At 45.3% G+C, this 17,469-nt stretch overlaps 1 protein-coding gene across 3 annotated transcripts in view; it reads right to left on the bottom strand.

Moving 5' to 3' along the window:
• The window catches only part of SUFU (SUFU negative regulator of hedgehog signaling), a gene marked incomplete at its 3' end in the record, with an annotated part of 108,759 nt that overhangs the window by 33,353 nt on the left and 57,937 nt on the right, over positions 1 to 17,469 (bottom strand). For all 3 annotated transcript variants that reach the window (XM_082673336.1, XM_082673338.1, XM_082673337.1), the window contains exons 4-6: positions 2,284 to 2,426; positions 1,297 to 1,382; positions 951 to 1,023 (exon numbers count right to left, since the gene is read on the bottom strand). In XM_082673336.1, the coding sequence (XP_082529462.1) occupies positions 951 to 1,023; positions 1,297 to 1,382; positions 2,284 to 2,426 (302 nt within the window). The remainder of the gene's footprint in view (positions 1 to 950; positions 1,024 to 1,296; positions 1,383 to 2,283; positions 2,427 to 17,469) is intronic.

Raw genomic sequence — 17,469 nt, 5'->3', positions numbered from 1 at the left:
GTAAACAGCCCAGGAACTGCTGGCTACATGTCCGCCTGCTACCTCTCCTGGCCACCTCCCACCCTTCCTAAAGGACATATAACTCCTGGCAGCAGCCTGTGGCCTACCAGATTTTTGCAGAGGCATAAAATGTTCAGAGATGGCAATGACCCGCAATGGGCAGGGGCAAAGGAGAAGGAGGCAGGCACATGTCAGGCACATTATTAGCTGTCTGCGGTTCCTGCTTCAGGAGCTGCCAATAAGAAAGGAAGTTATGCTCTACGTGGCTTTCAAAATTCACCTTCATACAGAGTGCTGCTTCTAAAAAACCCAAAGACAACACTGACACTCTGTACAGGTGGGCCACAGTGAGTGAGAACTGCAGGCCTGTGTGTATAGAGACTTCCTTTTATATATGAAGGGATGCCAACCTAGCCAGGGGAGGAGCTCGGTATCCGACTACCCAAGATGAAAAATGTATCTAAAAGGGGGATGGGATCATTAGACCAATCAGCGCTCCTCCCTGCAGCTGGGCTGTGGAGTCACTATCACCTGTCCTACTGTTACAGGGTGGCGGTGGCAGTGGGGTGGCTTCCTGAAAGAAACTCTGTGTTCTTCTAAGAAGGGGAACATGGCAGGATGAGTACTGGGCAAGAAATATCCACTATACTGATTTTCTTTCCTTGCTAGTGATCTGATTTTCTGGTCAGGTTTATTGATGTATAATTTACATTCAATAAAATCAATCCTTTTAAAATGCAAAAAAACATATGTCTAAGACAAGTTTTCCTGGCCTGAAATCTCTGCTCCCTTATGTGCTCTGCAGAATTCAGAGGACAAATTCCAAATCATGCCATATTTCTACTCACTCACAAATAAAGCTCCTCCGTTTTCCCAGGATGAAAGCCAGTGTTATTTGGAAGAAGCCTAGGCACAGTGTGCTAGAAAGGTTTTCCTCACTCAAGACATACTTGCAGGTGTGGATCGATCTCAAATATGGTCTCTCCCCTCCTCATGTCAGTTATCAGCCAGGGGCCGCCAGCGCTGTGGACAAGGAAAGGGGACAGGATGGTAACTGAGGGTCTGGGGCTGATGGGCTGGGTCTACATCCTGCCCTGTTTGCTGCCCCCAGCCCAGAACACAGGGGATCAGTTAGTGGCCAGAGACAGTCAGGGAGAGTGATCAGGAAGCCCCAGTCTGAAAACCCAGAGCCTGAGCAGCAATGTAAGGGGGCACCCACATGTGGAGAGAAGGAGGGGTTCCCAAGCCCAGGCCCAGGGACCCCGCCCCCATCTCACAGTGCAGGGATGTACTCACATGGGTACTGTCCGCAGCAGCTCCAGGATGCCCTGCCCATTCCACTGCTGGGCTGCGTGGAGCTCCTCGGTGCAGACGCCAACAATCTGAGACCCCGGGACAAAGATGCCATTGTGCGTTAATGGCCATTCCTCCAACCCACCCGGAAGGTCAACTACCCAGGCTCTCTTAGTATCACCAAAGTTGGGGGACCACAGGCAGGATCTGTGCTCAGGGGCTGATGTGTCCAAAGTGGGATGGTTCCCTTAGGAGGGAACAGTGGCCTGGCTAGCAGATGGATGGGTCCACACACAGGGCACTGAGGTCTGACCCTTGCCCTGCTGTGATGGCTCAGGGGTCTGGGCGACACAAAGCCTAGCCCTAGACTGCAGAAGAGAAAATCAGGGCCCTGCCAACTCAGGATGGGTCCCCAGCCCATGTCTCTGGAAGCAGGGAGATGCTCCTGCCCAGTCTAGGATCATGGGGGTCGTAAACAGAGGAGATTTTGAGACGCTTTAAGCTTAGCACGATGACCAAAGGGCACCAGCAGCTCACAGAGAAGCTCCCTTCCTTATCAGGGGCTGAGCCTTTGAGTAAATCTCAAAGGAAACAACTGAACTTCCACACAGACCCCACCATGATCACAAGCAGCCCGGGTGCAGCTGGGGTAGGTGCACGTCGTCCCTTCCGGGTAAGGGAAAGTCCAGTCCAAAGCTGCCTGCTGGGAGGTCCTGTGCCTGTGGCTATCTGGGTCTTACGAGTTCACAGAAATACCCTCCCTGCTATCCACTCAGTACAGCCATCCTTTCCTACCCAAATGGCCCCTGCCCCTGCCCCCTTACCCCATCTCAGCAGGTTAAATCAGGCCATCCGAATCTACCCAACAAACCATCAGAGGGACTAGAAAGTGGAAGGAGACCACAGGAAATCTCTGTTCCCACACTGCCCCACCCAAGCCCTCCTGTCCTACCAGGAAAGGCTCAAGCCCAAGTCCAACCTGTGCCTCACCTGGAGGAAGGTAACCACCCCAAACGGTGTCTGCACGGGCTGCATCTGCGGGTCCTCTGTCAGCAACATGTGCTGAATTCTCGACTCACTGTTATCCAAAGGGCTATGCCAAGACACGTGGTCCCCGCTGCAGAAGGTGTTCTCTGTGGACAGACGTGAGGGTCCTCAGCGACCGAGGCCCTGCAGCCAGGCCTGGAGGCCCACCCGGGGTCTCAGAAGCCCTGGCTGGGAGGCTCCCCAGCCTTCCAAGGTGGCCCCTGTGAAGGAGGGGACGCATTCACTTGGATGGGAGCAAAGAGTATGGCTACTGCCCCCAAACCAAACACGTTCCTGCTCGCCAATTCTGCCAGCCTTCAGTGGAAGATGACGGGCTACCAGTGTGGCTGCGTGCTTGGCCTGACAAGTCCAAAGACTTCTGGCATCTTTGCTTCCCCAGCACCTTCACTCATTCGGGAGGCAGGGGGCAGCCACAATCGGGTCTGCCAAGAAAGAATAAAGTTCTTTACTGTGTGACCATCTGGGCCAGAAGCCCACAGGAAGGCTGGAGGGCAATAAAACCCTTCACCTTGGAAAAACATACCAGGATTTCTGTGCGGCTGAAACAGTGTTCAAACAGGAACTTCCTTCCTTGGAGAGCTTTTGAGATCTGTCACCAGTTTCTCACAGGTAGACAGATTCAGGGAATAGTTCCTCATTAGATGGAGGTCTGACTTTGCCTCACACACCTCGGCCTAGATGTGCAGCCTGGAGGGGCAGCTGTTCCCATGAGGACACAGGCATTGGACCCAGGCTGCCCAAGAGAAATGTGCAAATATGGCCACCCTGTAGTCTCACTGTTGCCCTTCACAGAGGCCCGCTGCTTTAAAGAAAGATGTTTAAGGTATCACAGCCACAAGGGAAAAACAACGCCTTGGGTGTCCTTCCACAGGTACTCTGCATTTACTAGCCTATAAGCATCTATAGGTCCTCTCCATTTTTTTTTCACTTCACACCATTTTGCACATTTCTTTTAAAATTATGTATCTTGGAGATCATTTCATATCAACACATAAAGAGTTACCTCATTCCTTTTTTTCCCCAGTTTTATTGAGGGGAAATTATTATTTATAATTGACATATAACACTGTTTTGTTTAAGGTATATAACATAATGATTTGATATATGTATATATTGTTAAATTATTACCACAATAAGCCCATCACCTCACATAGTTACAAATTTTTTTTCTTGTGATGAGAACTTTTAGGATCTACTCTCTTAGCAGCTTTCAAATATACAACACAGTGCTGTTGACCATAGGCCACCATGCTGTATAATTACCTCCCCAGAACTTATAACTGGAAGTCTGTACCTCTTAACCCCCTTTACCCATTTCACCTACCCCTCCCCCACCTCCTCTCCCCTCTGGCAACCACCAGTCTGCTCTGTACCTATGAGCTTGGTTTTTGTTTTGTTTTCTTTTGTTCATTTGTTTTATATATTTTTTAGATTCTACATATAATTGATATCATATGGTATTGTCTGTCTTTGTCTGACTTATTGCACTTAGCATAACATTCTCAAGGCCCATCCATGTCCCAAGTGGCAAGATTGCATTCTTTTTTATGGCTGAGTAGTATTCCATTGTGTATATATACCACTTTCTTTATCCATTCATCCATCAATGGACACTTAGATTGTCTCCATATCTTGGCTACTGTAAACAACACTGAAGTGAACATGGGGGTGTGTGTATCTTTTCAAATTAATGTTTTTGTTTTCCTCAGATACACCCAGAAGTGGAATTGCTGGATGACATAGTAGTTTCTGTATTTCATTTTTTGAGGAACCTCCATACTATTTTCCAAGTGGCTGTACCAAGTTACATTCCCACCAACAGTACATAAGTGTTCCCTTTTTCCACGCTCCCACCAACACTTGTTATCTTTTGTCTTTTTGATGACAGCTGTTCTAACAGGTGTGAGGTGATATCTCACTGTAGTTTTTACTTGCATTTCCCTGATTAGTGATGTTGAGCACATCTTCATGTACCTGTTGGCCATTTGTATGCCTTCTTTGAAAAAAGGTCTATTCAGTTCCTCTGCTCATTTTAAAATCAGATAGTTTGTTTTGGCTACTGAGTTGTATGAGTTTTAATTTTTTTGTATGAGTTATTTTTATATATTTGACATTAATCCTTTATCAGCTGTATGATTTGTAAATATTTTCTCCCATTCAATAGGTTGTCTTTTCATTTTGTCAATGGTTTCCTCTTCTGTGCAGAAGCTCTTAGTTTAATGTAGTCCCACTTATTTATTTTTGCTTTTGATGTCTTTGCTTTTGGGGTCAAATCAAAAAAAAAAATCACTGCCAAGACCAATGTAAAGAAGCTTACCCCTTATGTTTTCTCCTAGGAGTTTTATGGTTTCAGGTCTTACGTTCAAGTCTTTACACCATTTTGAGTAGAGTTCTGTGTACAGTGTAAGATAGGGGTCCAGTTTCAATTTTTCGGATGTGGCTGTCCAGTTCTTCCAACACCATTTATTGCAGAGACTATCCTTTCCCCCATTGTATATTCTTGGCTCCTTAGTTGTAAATTAATTGACCACATACGTGTGGGTTTATTTCTGGGTTTATTTATTCTGTCCCATGGATCTATATGTCTGTTTTTATTTATTTTATTTTACTTTTTAAATAAATTTATTTATTTATGGCTGCGTTGGGTCTTCATTGCTGTGCGCAGGCTTTCTCTAGTTGCGGTGAGTGGGGGCTACTCTTCGTTGCAGTGTGCAGGCTTCTCATTGTGGTGGTTTCTCTTGTTGCAGAGCATGGGCTCTAAGTACACGGGCATCAGTAGTTGTGGCACGCAGGCTCAGTAGTTGTGGCTCGCAGCCTGTAGGGCACAGGCTCAGTAGTTGTGGTGCACGGGCTTAGTTGCGGTGCACGGGCTTAGTTGCTCCGTGGCATGTGGGATCTTCCCAGAGCAGGGCTCGAACCCGTGTTCCCTGCATTGACAGGCAGATTCTTAACCACTGTACCACCAGGGAAGTCCTATATGTCTGTTTTTAATGTCAATACCATACTGTTTTGGTTATTATAGTTTTGTATACTGTAACTACCTCAATCTTTTTTTTTTAATAATCATGAAGTAAGTTTGTATTTTTCATCCTGAAATAGCTGAAATTGTCAACTACTTCATCTTTCATATAGCTGTATAGTAGTTCATTATCGTCTGTCACTTATTTTATTTATTTATTTGTTTGTTTATTTATTTATTTATTTGGCTGCATTGGGTCTTAGTTGCAGCACATGGGATCTTCATTGTGGTATGCAGGGTCTTTCATTGTGGCGTGCAGGCTCTTCGTTGCAGTGCACAGGCTCTCTAGCTGCAGCACACACGGGCTCTCTAGTTGTGGCGCACGGGCTCAGTAGTTGCAGCACATGGGCTTAGTTGTCCCGCAGCAAGTGGGATCTTAGTTCCCCAACCAGGGATTGAACCCACGTCCCCTGCATTGGAAGGTGGATTCTTAACCACTGGACCACCAGGGAGGTCCCTGGTCTATTACTTATGATCTGGGAATTTCAACTGTTGAGATCTCTTGACTTTTTATCAATATTTAAAGTAAGGCACAGCTCCAGGCAGAGCCAATCATAAACCCCCAAATTTCCCAATTTCTGCTTGGCCCACTCCTCCCAGATTTTCTCTCCTTTTACAGTAGTGTGTGTCTACAAGCAGCATGCATGATCTGCAAGTAAGAAAACAATACAACAAGTAAAAAGACTGAATTAGTAATTAAAAGCTTCCCCCACAATAAAAAGTCTAGGCCCAATGGCTTCACTGTAAATTCTACCAAACATTTAGAGAAGAATTAATACCAATTCTTCATAAACTTTTGCAAAAATTAAAAGAATAGCTAACACTAATTCATTCTATGAAGCCCTGATACCAAAACCAGACAAAGGCACTGCAAGAAAAGAAAGCCATGGATCAATATCACTTATGCATAGACACAAAAATCTCCAACAAAAATACCAGCAGACTGAATACAGCCACATATAAAAAGGGTTATACACAATGACCAAGTGAGATTTATCCCAGAAATGCAAGTTTGGTTTAACATAAGAATATCAATTGTTACATACTATATCAATAGAATAGAGATTTTTTTAAAATCACATGATCATCTCGATAGACACAGAAAAAGCATTTACCAAAATCCAATACTTTTTTTTTTAATGAATTTATTTATGTATTTAGTTAGTTTGGGCTGTGTTGGGTCTTCGTTGCTGTGTGGGGCTTTCTCTCTAGTTGTGGCGAGCGGGGGCTACTCTTCGTTGCGGTGCGCGGGCTTCTCATTGCGGTGGCTTCTCTTGTTTTGGAGCATGGGCTCTAGGCACACAGGCTTCAGTAGTTGTGGTGTGTGGGCTCAGTAGTTGCGGCTTGCGGGGTCTAGAGCGCAGGCTCAGTAGTTGTGGCACACGGGCTTACTTGCTCTGCAGCACGTGGGATCCTCCTGGACCAGGGCTTGAACCCGTGTCCCCTGCATTGGCAGGTGGATTCTTAACCACTGCGCCAGCAGGGAAGTCCCAAAATCCGATACATTTTAATGACAAAAACACTCAAACTAGGAATAGATGGGAACTTCCTCAACCTGTTAAAGTGTATCTACAAAAAACGTACAGCTAACATCATACTTGGTGGTGAAAGACTGAATGATTTCCCTCTAAGATCAAGAACAAGACAGAGTTGCTGCCTCTCACCACTTCTATTCAATGTAGTGTTAGAGGTTCTAACCAAGGCAATAAGGCAAGAAAGAGAAATAAAAATCTGGATAGACTGATAAGGAAATAAAACTATCTCTATTAAAGATGGCATGATCTTATACATTGAAAACCCTAAGGAATCTACTTAAAAACTATCAGAAAAAACAAGTTCAGCAAGATTGCAGGGTACAAGAATAATATACAAAAGTCACTTGTATTTCTATACACTAGCAAGAACAATTTGAAGATAAAATTTATAAAATAATTCCAGGGACTTCCCTGGTGATGCAGTGGTTAAGAATCCGCCTGCCAGGGCTTCCCTGGTGGCACAGTGGTTAAGAATCCACCTGCCAAACTGATTCACTTTGTTATAAAGCAGAAACTAACACACCATTGTAAAGCAATTATACTCCAATAAAGATGTTAAAAAAAAAAAAGAATCCACCTGCCAGTGTGGGGGACATGGGTTCAAGCCCTGGTCTGGGAAGATCCCACATGCCGTGGAGCAGCTAAGCCCGTGTGCCACAGCTACTGAGCCTGTGCTCCAGAGCTCGTGAGCCACAACTACTGAGCCCGTGTGCCACAACTACTGAAGCCCGCACTCCTAGAGCCCATGCTCTGCAACAAGAGAAGCCACCGCAATGAGAAGCACAAGCACCGCAACGAAGAGTAGCCCCCGTTCGCCACAACTAGAGAAAGGCCGCCCACAGCAACAAAGACCTAATGCATCCAAAAATAAATAATATCAATAAAAATAAATTTTAAAAAAAGAATCAAGTTGGATCCCTTCTTCAAACCATAAATAGAACTTAATTCAAAATGGATCACAGGCCTAACTCTAATAGTTAAAACTCTTAGAAGTAACATAAGAGTAAATCTTCTGACCTTGGATTAGGCAATGTTCCTAGATAGATACCAAAAGCACAAGCAAACAAAGAATAGATAAACTGGACTTCATTAAAATCAAAACCTGTTGTGCTACAAGAAAGTGAAAAGAAATGCAAATGAAAACCACAATGAAATAACCACTTTACATCCATTAGGATGGCCATTATAAAAATAAAAATAATAAAACAAACAAAAAACCCCAGAAAATAACAGGTATTGGTGAGGATGCGGAAAAAGTGGAACCGTTGTGCAATAGTGGTAGAGATGTAAAACAGTGGAACTGCTTTGGAAAACAATTTGGTGATTCCATGAAATACTAAACATGGAATTACCATACGACCCAGCAATTCCACTAAGTATATACCCAAGAGAAATGAAGACATGTCCACACAAGGACTTGTATCTGAATGTTCACAGCAGCATTATTCATAATAGCCCAAAGGTGGAAACAACCCAAATGTCCATCAACTAATGAATGAATAAATAAAATGTGGTATATCCATATGATGGAATATTATTTGGCAACACAAAGTGCTGAAGTACTGATACATGCCACAACATGAATAACATAGCAAAAACATTACGCTAAGTGAGAAGCCAGTCATGAAAGGCCATGTGTGACTCCATTTATACAGAATGTCCTGAGTAGGCAAATCTATGGAGATAAACAGATTAGTGGTTGCCTAGGCCTGGGTTGGTTAAGGGGGAATCGGAAGTGACTGGTCTGGAGTTGCTTTTTGGGGTGATGGTGTCACAACTGTGAACTATAAAATATGTGAATTATATCTCAGTAAAGGTGATTTATTAAAAGAATAAAGAAAATGCAGTAGGCGAAAGGGAAGAATTTTGCGGGAGAGGAAAAGTGGGAGAAGCAAGGCCCTGGATTGTTACTACCACTTCAGGTTAAGCAGGCTGGCCCAGGAGAAACCTAAGTCGTAATGCCCAGACATCACAGCATTTTATAGTCCAAATCACCTCAATGATCACCTACTGCAGCATTTTCATTTTCTGCAAATGAGGAAAGGATCCTCAAGACTGCCCAACGTCAGGGAGCAAGCCAGTGAGGATGGGCACAGTGTAACACCTCTCAAACATTTTTTGTTTTTTGAATTTTATTTATTTTTTTATACAGCAGGTTCTTATTAGTTATCTATTTTATACATACTAGTGTATACATGTCAATCCCAATCTCCCAGTTCATCCCACCACCATCACCCACCCCCGCTTTCCCCCCTTAGTGTCCATATGCTTGTTCTCTACATCTGTGTGTCTATTTCTGCTTGCAAACCGGTTCCTCTGTACCATTTTTCTAGGTTCCACGTGTATGCATTAATATACAATACCTGTTTTTCTCTTTCTGACTTACTTCACTCTGTATGACAGTCTCTAGGTCCATCCATGTCTCTACAAATAGCCCCATTTCGTACCTTTTTATGGCTGACAAATATTCCATTGTATATATGTACCACATCTTCTTTATCCATTCATCTGTCGATGGGCATTTAGGTTGCTTCCATGACCTGGCTATTGTAAATAGTGCTGCAGTGAACATTGGGGTGCATGTGTCTTTATGAACCATGGTTTTCTCTGGGCCTCCCAAACTTTTGAGTCATCCATAACACCTGTTAGGATTTTTGACATATCTATGTACACCTGTACTGTCACCTGCATATATTTTTCCCCCTAAAATTGACTCACTTTTTTTTAACCTAAACAAACTTACTTTAAAAGGAAAATTCATTGAAAAAAATAAAAAATAAATGGAAACTTCATATCACTGTACTAAATAATAAGGAAAATAGAGAGAAAATCAGTGTTGCTCACCGTAAAGTGGAAGATAACAACTTCAAAATAATTCAATGAAAAACAATGTTATTAATTTATAACTGATACTGTTGCCTACCTAACATTGTTAAAAACTGAAATGAACAAGGGTTAAAGAGCTGTTAGAGGTTTAAAGAGTCATGCCAAACTGACAAACTCAGCAGGATTGAATCAGAAGGGGGAAGACAGTCCTCACTATTCATGTCACTGAATGCCTTGTCCAGTTATCACTTAAAATCTCTTGCTCGCTTTGGCAAACCCTGGCCGACTGGTTAACCTTGCGTTGGGAAGGCCCTGTTCCTTACTAGCTGTGACCCTGGGCAACTTACCCAATCACAATCTATAAGCCTGTTTCCTCATCTGTAAGCAGGAAATAGTGTGCCTACTCAGTGTGTGCTCCACGTTACTACTCCTGTACTGGAATACAGTATAGCTACTCCCATCCAGGTCCCAGTCCCTTTACCAGAAAACAGGACCGGCCACAGAACCTGTAGCTAACAGCAACTGCCAGTAGGTGGCACCATTGCTCCTGGTTTAAGGAAGAGCTGGGCCAGTTAGTTCCCTCCAGCGCCCCACCTCTAGCTGACTTAAGCTGGAAACAGGCAAGAGGCTACAAAGGTTTGGAGTCATGACCTTTTATTAACCATAAATAACATCGATTTAAAAATAAATGTTGTACCAACCCACACTGTTGAAATACGAATGACCAAAAGCTCCTATGTACAGACAATTTGGGAAGGGGCTTAATTTAGGCAGCTGGGAGACAGGCCCCAGTTGCTGTTCTTGGACCAACACACCAGCCTGCGGGATCCAGAGTGAGTTAAAGACAGGAGGGGGAGGAGACAGTGTTAACTATCCACAGAAAGGTTCAGAGAGCATGTAGCTAACAATCTCCCAGCCCTGCCTGGTGGGGGGACCAGACTTATTAGCTCTGCTATATGGCCAAGAAATGGTCTTTCTTAACAATGAAAGAGCCTTGGTCACAGTTTTCAAGCCTGGGACAAAGCCACAATGGGCTCATTCTTGAGTCCAGCCTGGTCTTTATGCCCCGGATGCTCAGCCCCATTCTGTGCAGAGCCACCGCGGGTCTCAGCACTCAGGCCCAGCACCCACCCCGGGAAGCCCTCAGACCCTTCAGAGGGGTTTTCAAATGCTAATACTGCCTCGGTTGGAGGCCCAGCTGTTCAGTCCAGTGGTCAGAGGCGCTCGCTCCCTCTCCCTTCCTCTCTCTGGTTCCCTGAAGGGTCCTTACCAAGATATTAGGATGCAAGTCCCTGAGACCCCAACCCAGACAGCACGGCAGAGGGGCCACAAGGGCTGTTCCAAGTGAGGCCTGCAGGCTTACTTCCCATTCTCTTCCCTCTTCCTCTGAGCTCTGCCTCCCAGCACCATGAGAAACCTCCCTTGGCCGCAGCCTGTTTGGCAAATTCACACCATTCCACGGTGGCAAAGAGAGTCCAAAAACTACTAGGTTCAGTTCTGCCCCTTGCTTTGTTTAAAGAAAGGTTTCATCACTCAATGTCTCTTTCCCCATTAACAAACAACTCCCTGGCAAGAACTCTTAAAAGGTGGGGGGCCGTATGGCTGTGCAGATCCTAACTGACCCCTCGAACTGGCTGTCACCCTACCCCACTTCCCAAACATCCAGCTTTAGTCATGGTGGTTTGAAGTTGGACTGTGCCGGATATAAAAAGTTAGCAAAACCTAGGGAAATGGGTTGCAGAAGAAAACAGCTATTGTTCGCAAAATAATTAGTGCTGCCTTTGAAACACTGAGAAACAAGTGCATTCTTCAAGAGTTCTTAATTCATCCCAACTCTGGAGGGTGTCTGTCTGTCTCCATTCTGAGTGGAAGGACAGGCCCAGTGGTGTTTCACACAATACCTCAGAAAGCAATGTCCCACCCACAACATTCCATCTCCGTGGTCAGAATCCATATACTTGGTCGGAGGAGAAAGGGTTAACGTTGTCTTTTGGAGCCCCAAAAAGAGGGTTTCTCACGGCTGACGCTTGGAGGCCCGTGTTTGGAGATGGCTACATGCATTCCAGAGACAGAGAGCAAGGGCAGGAAACCCAGCTGAACTGTGCCAGGTGTCAAAGGGGTGGTGGGTCTGCAAAAAGTGTTTTAGGGAGTGCAGGAAAATGGAAGGTGGATCAAAGCAGGTTGGTAGATTGGAGTCTGTCAACTTTCTTTTTTTAAAGTCTTTATTGAATTTGTTACAATAGTGCTTCTTCTGTTTTATGTTTCAGTTTTTTGGCTGCAAGGCGTGTGGGATCTTAGCTCCCTGACCAGGGATCAAACCCGCACCCCCTGCACTGAAAGGCGAAGTCTTAACCACTGGACTGCCAGGGAAGTCCTGGAGTCTGTCAACTTTAAGGTCAAACTTCTCAACAATGGGGGTAGCCATCACCGTCTCTCAAGAAGCAGTCTCCATCCCTCTCACCTTCTTGGTGCTCACAAATTTTCATGGTGTATTTCCAGAAAAGAAGAGCCTACAAAATTTAAGAGGTCATAGGGTGTAGACAGACTGATGTCACCGCCACAGATTACATTTCTGGAGCCTTTAACACACTCATGAGATGCTATGCTCATTCTGGGGAGGGGGTGACCCGAGGCATCACACAGAGGGCACTGCCCTCACTGTCTAGCGCCAGTACTCCTCTACCTCCACCTGACAGCACCCACCAAAGGAAGGGCACAGACCACCTTCTTGCCGGTTAAGATCAGTGCTCACCTTCCCCTGGTAACTGCAACTCTCCTTCCTCCAGGGATCCAAATAAAGCCGTGAGTGAACACTTCCCCGCCCGCCTGCCCCGACTCCCCAGCCCCAAGCCAAAGCTAAGAGTTCGGTTCAGAGCCTTGCAGCCTGGTGATGCACGGCCCACCCTAGGAGCTCTGGACGGCAGCTGAGAGCAATATGTATGTATATCACATAGGAGCAAAAAACAAATCTGTCCCAGGTAATTCCCCTTTAACACTTGAGTGCTGTAAGGAGAGAATAAGAGTGGGATGTTCTGGAGCTTAGAGGCTTCAATTGGTACAAAACAGCAGAATCTGGCGCCCCTGCCCTTCTCTACACACATGCACAGCAGACAAGAAGATCTTGTCTTGTAGGGAAGATCTCAGGAGCGTGATTACACAATCGCCCCACTGCAGCGTTTCAAATCAAATTCTCCCAAAGAAAGGCCGAGACAGGATTATTTCTTCAAAAAAGAAAAAGAAAAAAAAACCCACAAAACAAACAGCATGTGGAGGAGGGAGAGAGACAGATTCCCTGTCCGTGTGTTAATGGGCCTTCGTGGCTAGCAGGCAAAGCTCTTCGTAGCTGAGGGTATGGTGTGGACGGTGGCCCATTGCCAAGCTTTTCCAACCCAGGCAAGTGGTGGAAGCAAGGATTAAAACCCCCTCCCACCTTTTAAAAGTCCTGAAGGCAGTTTCATGACTGGAAAAGTGAATCTGCTTGGTTAGAGAGCATCCGTCATCTAGTTCTGTGTGATATCAATCTGGCTCAATGTGGCTGCAAGACACAGCTCGGGAAGTGGGCGTGCTGTACCACTTGATTAAGTAAAGAAGAGCGAGGGGAGACATGTTTGTTCTTACAAAACTGAAGGGGAACTGAAAGGATGTTCCTTCTAGGTTTTTCCCAGAAACAAAGGAATTGCCAAGGATCAGAAAGCCAGTCCAAGGAGACTCAAAATTGTTTCCCTATGTATTTTCTCAACAACCTCTGGCTCTACCACCTTCCTCCCTCTCCCTCAAAGCCACAGACACAAAGGCAAATGGTTCAGGGGAAGGAAGATCTCTTTTATAAGCAGAGCTCGGCAAAGCTACTACAGGGAAGGCAGGAGGCTGGCAGGCTGCCTTTTGGGGCCCCCAGGGGCCTAACCCAAAAGCAAGTCTCAGGACTGGCTCTCTACCTGGCAGTGGTGATACCCCCAGAGTCTGACTGTGGATCCCAGACACTCGCCTTGTGTCCGCACACACAGGGCCCTGGCCAGACACCCTCATTCTCCCCGCCGGTGATGGTGAGGACCTTGACTGCAAAGGGAGCTTGTAGGGATTTATCCGCCACGGCTCGCAGCTGTCACTAGTCAAAGCCTGTTCCTTCACCCACTATGGGCCATGCCCTCCTGTAAGGAATTCAGGGCCTTGCTCACCACTTCAAGGGAGCCTTGAGTCCTAAGCTGGCAGATGCTTCCACTTCTCTTTTAAAGCAGCTCCATCTGTTTAGACACCTGTCAGTATGGAAAGGAAGAGTCTTCTGCCCAGAGGCCTGTAAATGGGCAACACCCGCCCACGCTCCTCTCACTCTCCTGAACCAGCACAGAGGACCTGCCACCTACACGCAGGGAAGATTCCAAGCTCCTCTGCTCTGAAAGCCAAATTAACTAAAAAGGTTTTAAACTTGCAGTACCTACATACATTTCAATCCCTCAAAATGCCAAGAGATGATTTGGAGCTTTAAAATCAAGCACATGCTTCTACTCCTTCCACCTTTTTCCTAAAGAGACTACTATTTAAATCCACAAGAGGGCTTCCCTGGTGGCGCAGCGGTTAAGAATCTGCCTGCCAATGCAGGGGACACGGGTTCGAGCTCTGGTCTAGGAAGATCCCACATGCCGCGGAGCAACTAAGCCCGTGCGCTACAACTACTGAACCTGTGCGTCTGGAGCCTGTGCTCCTCAGCAAGAGAGGCCGCGACAGTGAGAAGCCCGCACACTGCGAAGAACAGTGGCACACTGCGAAGAACAGTGGCCCCCGCTTGCCGCAACTAAAGAAAGCCCTCGCACAGAAACGAAGACACAACACAGCCAAAAAAAAAAAGATACATTGCCTTTGACTTAATCATTCTACTTCGTTTTTTTTTTTTTTTTTTTTTTTTTTTGCGGTACACGGGCCTCTCACTGTTGTGGCCTCTCCCACTGCGGATCACAGGCTCCGGACGCGCAGGCTCAGCGGCCATGGCTCACGGGTGCAGCCGCTCCGCGGCATGTGGGATCTTCACAGACCGGGGCACGAGCCCGTGTCCCCTGCATCGGCAGGCGGACTCTCAACCACTGCGCCACTAGGGAAGCCCAATCATTCTACTTCTTAGCATCTATCCTAGAACAAAACGTGCACAAGGAGGAACGAACAAGGATGCTCACAGCATCTGTGCACTGTTTGTGATAATGGAAAAATGGAAACAACCCGAACGTGCATCACCAAGAGAATGGTTAAATGATGGCCTAGCCATACTACCAAGTCACAGGCAACAGTAAAAAAAGAATTAGATAAAGCTTCATATATTGACATGGAAAGATCTCCAAGACATACTGTTACTTGAAAAATCCAACTGTGAAGAACAGTACAGTTTCACTTACATTAAAGAAGGGAAAAAAAAAAAAAAACCCAAACCATTTCTTTAGGTATCTAGAAGAAGGTGGATACACAGAAAAAAATGTCCGGATGGTCATACAGATATGTTACTCCTTTTAGGGAGGGGCCTGAGATTGGGTCGTGTGGTCAAGGAGGACTTGACTTTATCTGTAGAATCTGAATTTTTAACCTCCAAAATGTATTTGTGTATTATTGGTATATTTTAAAAAATAAAATTAGAAAGAACTCCTCCTTGATACCTCGGGCACGCAGCGGAAACTCCTTAGCAGCTCCGGCAGCCACCATACTGGCTACCATGCCACTCACTCTGGGTGCAGTGATACAGATCTGGACTGGCCAGGAAGCTAGGGGGCCACCCTTGGCTCACATCTAACATGTCACCAGTGGCACTTTCACCGTCTAAGCTTTTAAGTTCTTAAATGCCCCACCTTCTCCTAAATTAATCAGACTGGTGATGCTGGTCCGCTTGCCATAGACTTCAAACTGTTGCTGTTATTTTATTTTTCTTCTTCTCTTGGTGGTTATGGTCAGTTACATAAAAACAATCCCCTTTCTCGGGCTTCCCTGGTGGCGCAGTGGTTAAGAATCCACCTGCCAATGCAGGGGACACAGGTTCAAGCCCTGGTCCAGGAAGATCCCACATGCCATGGAGCAACTAAGCCCACGAGCCACAACTACTGAGCCTGTACTCTAGAGCCCGCAAGCCACAACTACTGAGCCCATGCGTCACAACTACTGAAGCCCGCGCACCTAGAGCCCGTGCTCCGCAACAAGAGAAGCCACTGCAATGAGAAGCCCGCGCACCGCAACAAAGAGTAGCCCCCGCTCGCTGCAACTAGAGAAAGCCAGCACGCAGCAATGAAGACCCAATGCAGCCAAAAATAAAATTAATTTAAAAAAAAATCCCCTTTCTCTCCCTTGCAATTTTTGTTCTTAGTCCTATTTCTGTACACTGTACATTGTTTCTTATGAGCACTTCTAGCATTCTTACGGCTCAGGATTAACATTGCCTTTGAAAAATCTAAAATCTAAGATCTGTAGACATAGCTATAGACCAACAACCTGATAGGCCCAGGTGAAGATGACCACACATACCTGCTATTCTCATGTTTTAGGGTAGACAGAGCTGATGCACTTTTGCTCTGGAACAAAGCTGCCTTCGTATCTCCGAGCATTTCTGAGTCAAAGAACTTCAGCACAGCCCTCTTTTTGCCTAAATTCCAAAAAGGAAGGGCGTTTTGCCCCTTTGCAGAAGTCTGGAAATCTGGAGGGACACACTACTCTAGGATATACCTTTTTGCTTTGTTGTCGTCTTGCATTTGCTTTGGGAGTAGAGAGTTGTACTCTTGGCACATACAGGCTAGGGAGATGCAGACAAAACAATCATCTTTGTTTTTCCTTCAGGAGAGAGGACGGTGAAGACAGGATGTGGCTTCAGAACCTTTCACGGGAAGAACCTGCCCTGGCCTTACGTACATAAAGCATTTGGTTTCCAATGAATATGAAGAGAGGAACTTTCAGGAGCCAGGTAAGAAGTTAAGTAAATGAACGTTATCTCAAGTGCTACCCTCATTAAAGAAAATGTCTACCCTAATCCAGACTATGAGTTCAAATGTAAGCGAGAATGGACCCATTCAATAGCAGGCCGGGGGTGGAGCTCAGAGTTTCACCCCAATACTCTCAGGAAGAAGCCATCACCGAGTGAATCACTAGATTCAGTCTGGTGGCAGGGGAAACTGATGGATCAATCTATCAATCAAACCAATAAACTTCACCCTCTTCCCAGCCACCAACCATGGTGAAACAGGTAAAAGGAAAGCATATGGTATAGAGGTGACCTGAGTACTACAGAACACAGTTTCCAAGGAATTCTCTTACTTAATCCACTAGGACTTGGCCAGCCCACCATACAGCTTTGTACTTCAAACCTCTCCAAAGTACATTAAAAAAAAATTTTTTTTTGCCACTCCTGGTCTGAAACTTAGGCTTTAGAAACAAACAAAACTTAAGGTGAATTTTCAAACAAAGTAGAGAAAATAATACAATAAATTCCCATATACCCATCACTTGGCTTTACTAATTATCAACTCATGGACAGTCCTAAATCATCTATAACCCCCGCCGCCCAACTTCCCACCCTAACCTCACACGGTTATTTTGAAGCAAACCTCGGATATATCATTTCAACCATAAATATTTTAGTATTGATCTCTAAATGGTAAGGATGCTTTTAAAAAAACATAACCACAATTATAAGCATCAAACCTAAAAACTTTGACAGTAGTTTCTGAATATTATCAAATATCAAAGTTATTGTTCAAATTGACCTTCCATAAATGTCTTTTACAGTTA

Source organism: Grampus griseus (genome assembly GCF_964374135.1).
Source record: "Grampus griseus genome assembly, chromosome: 16".
Taxonomy (NCBI): Eukaryota; Metazoa; Chordata; class Mammalia; order Artiodactyla; family Delphinidae; genus Grampus; species Grampus griseus.
The sequence above is the reverse complement of the archived record's forward strand: the minus strand, read 5'-3'. Positions and strand labels throughout refer to the sequence as shown.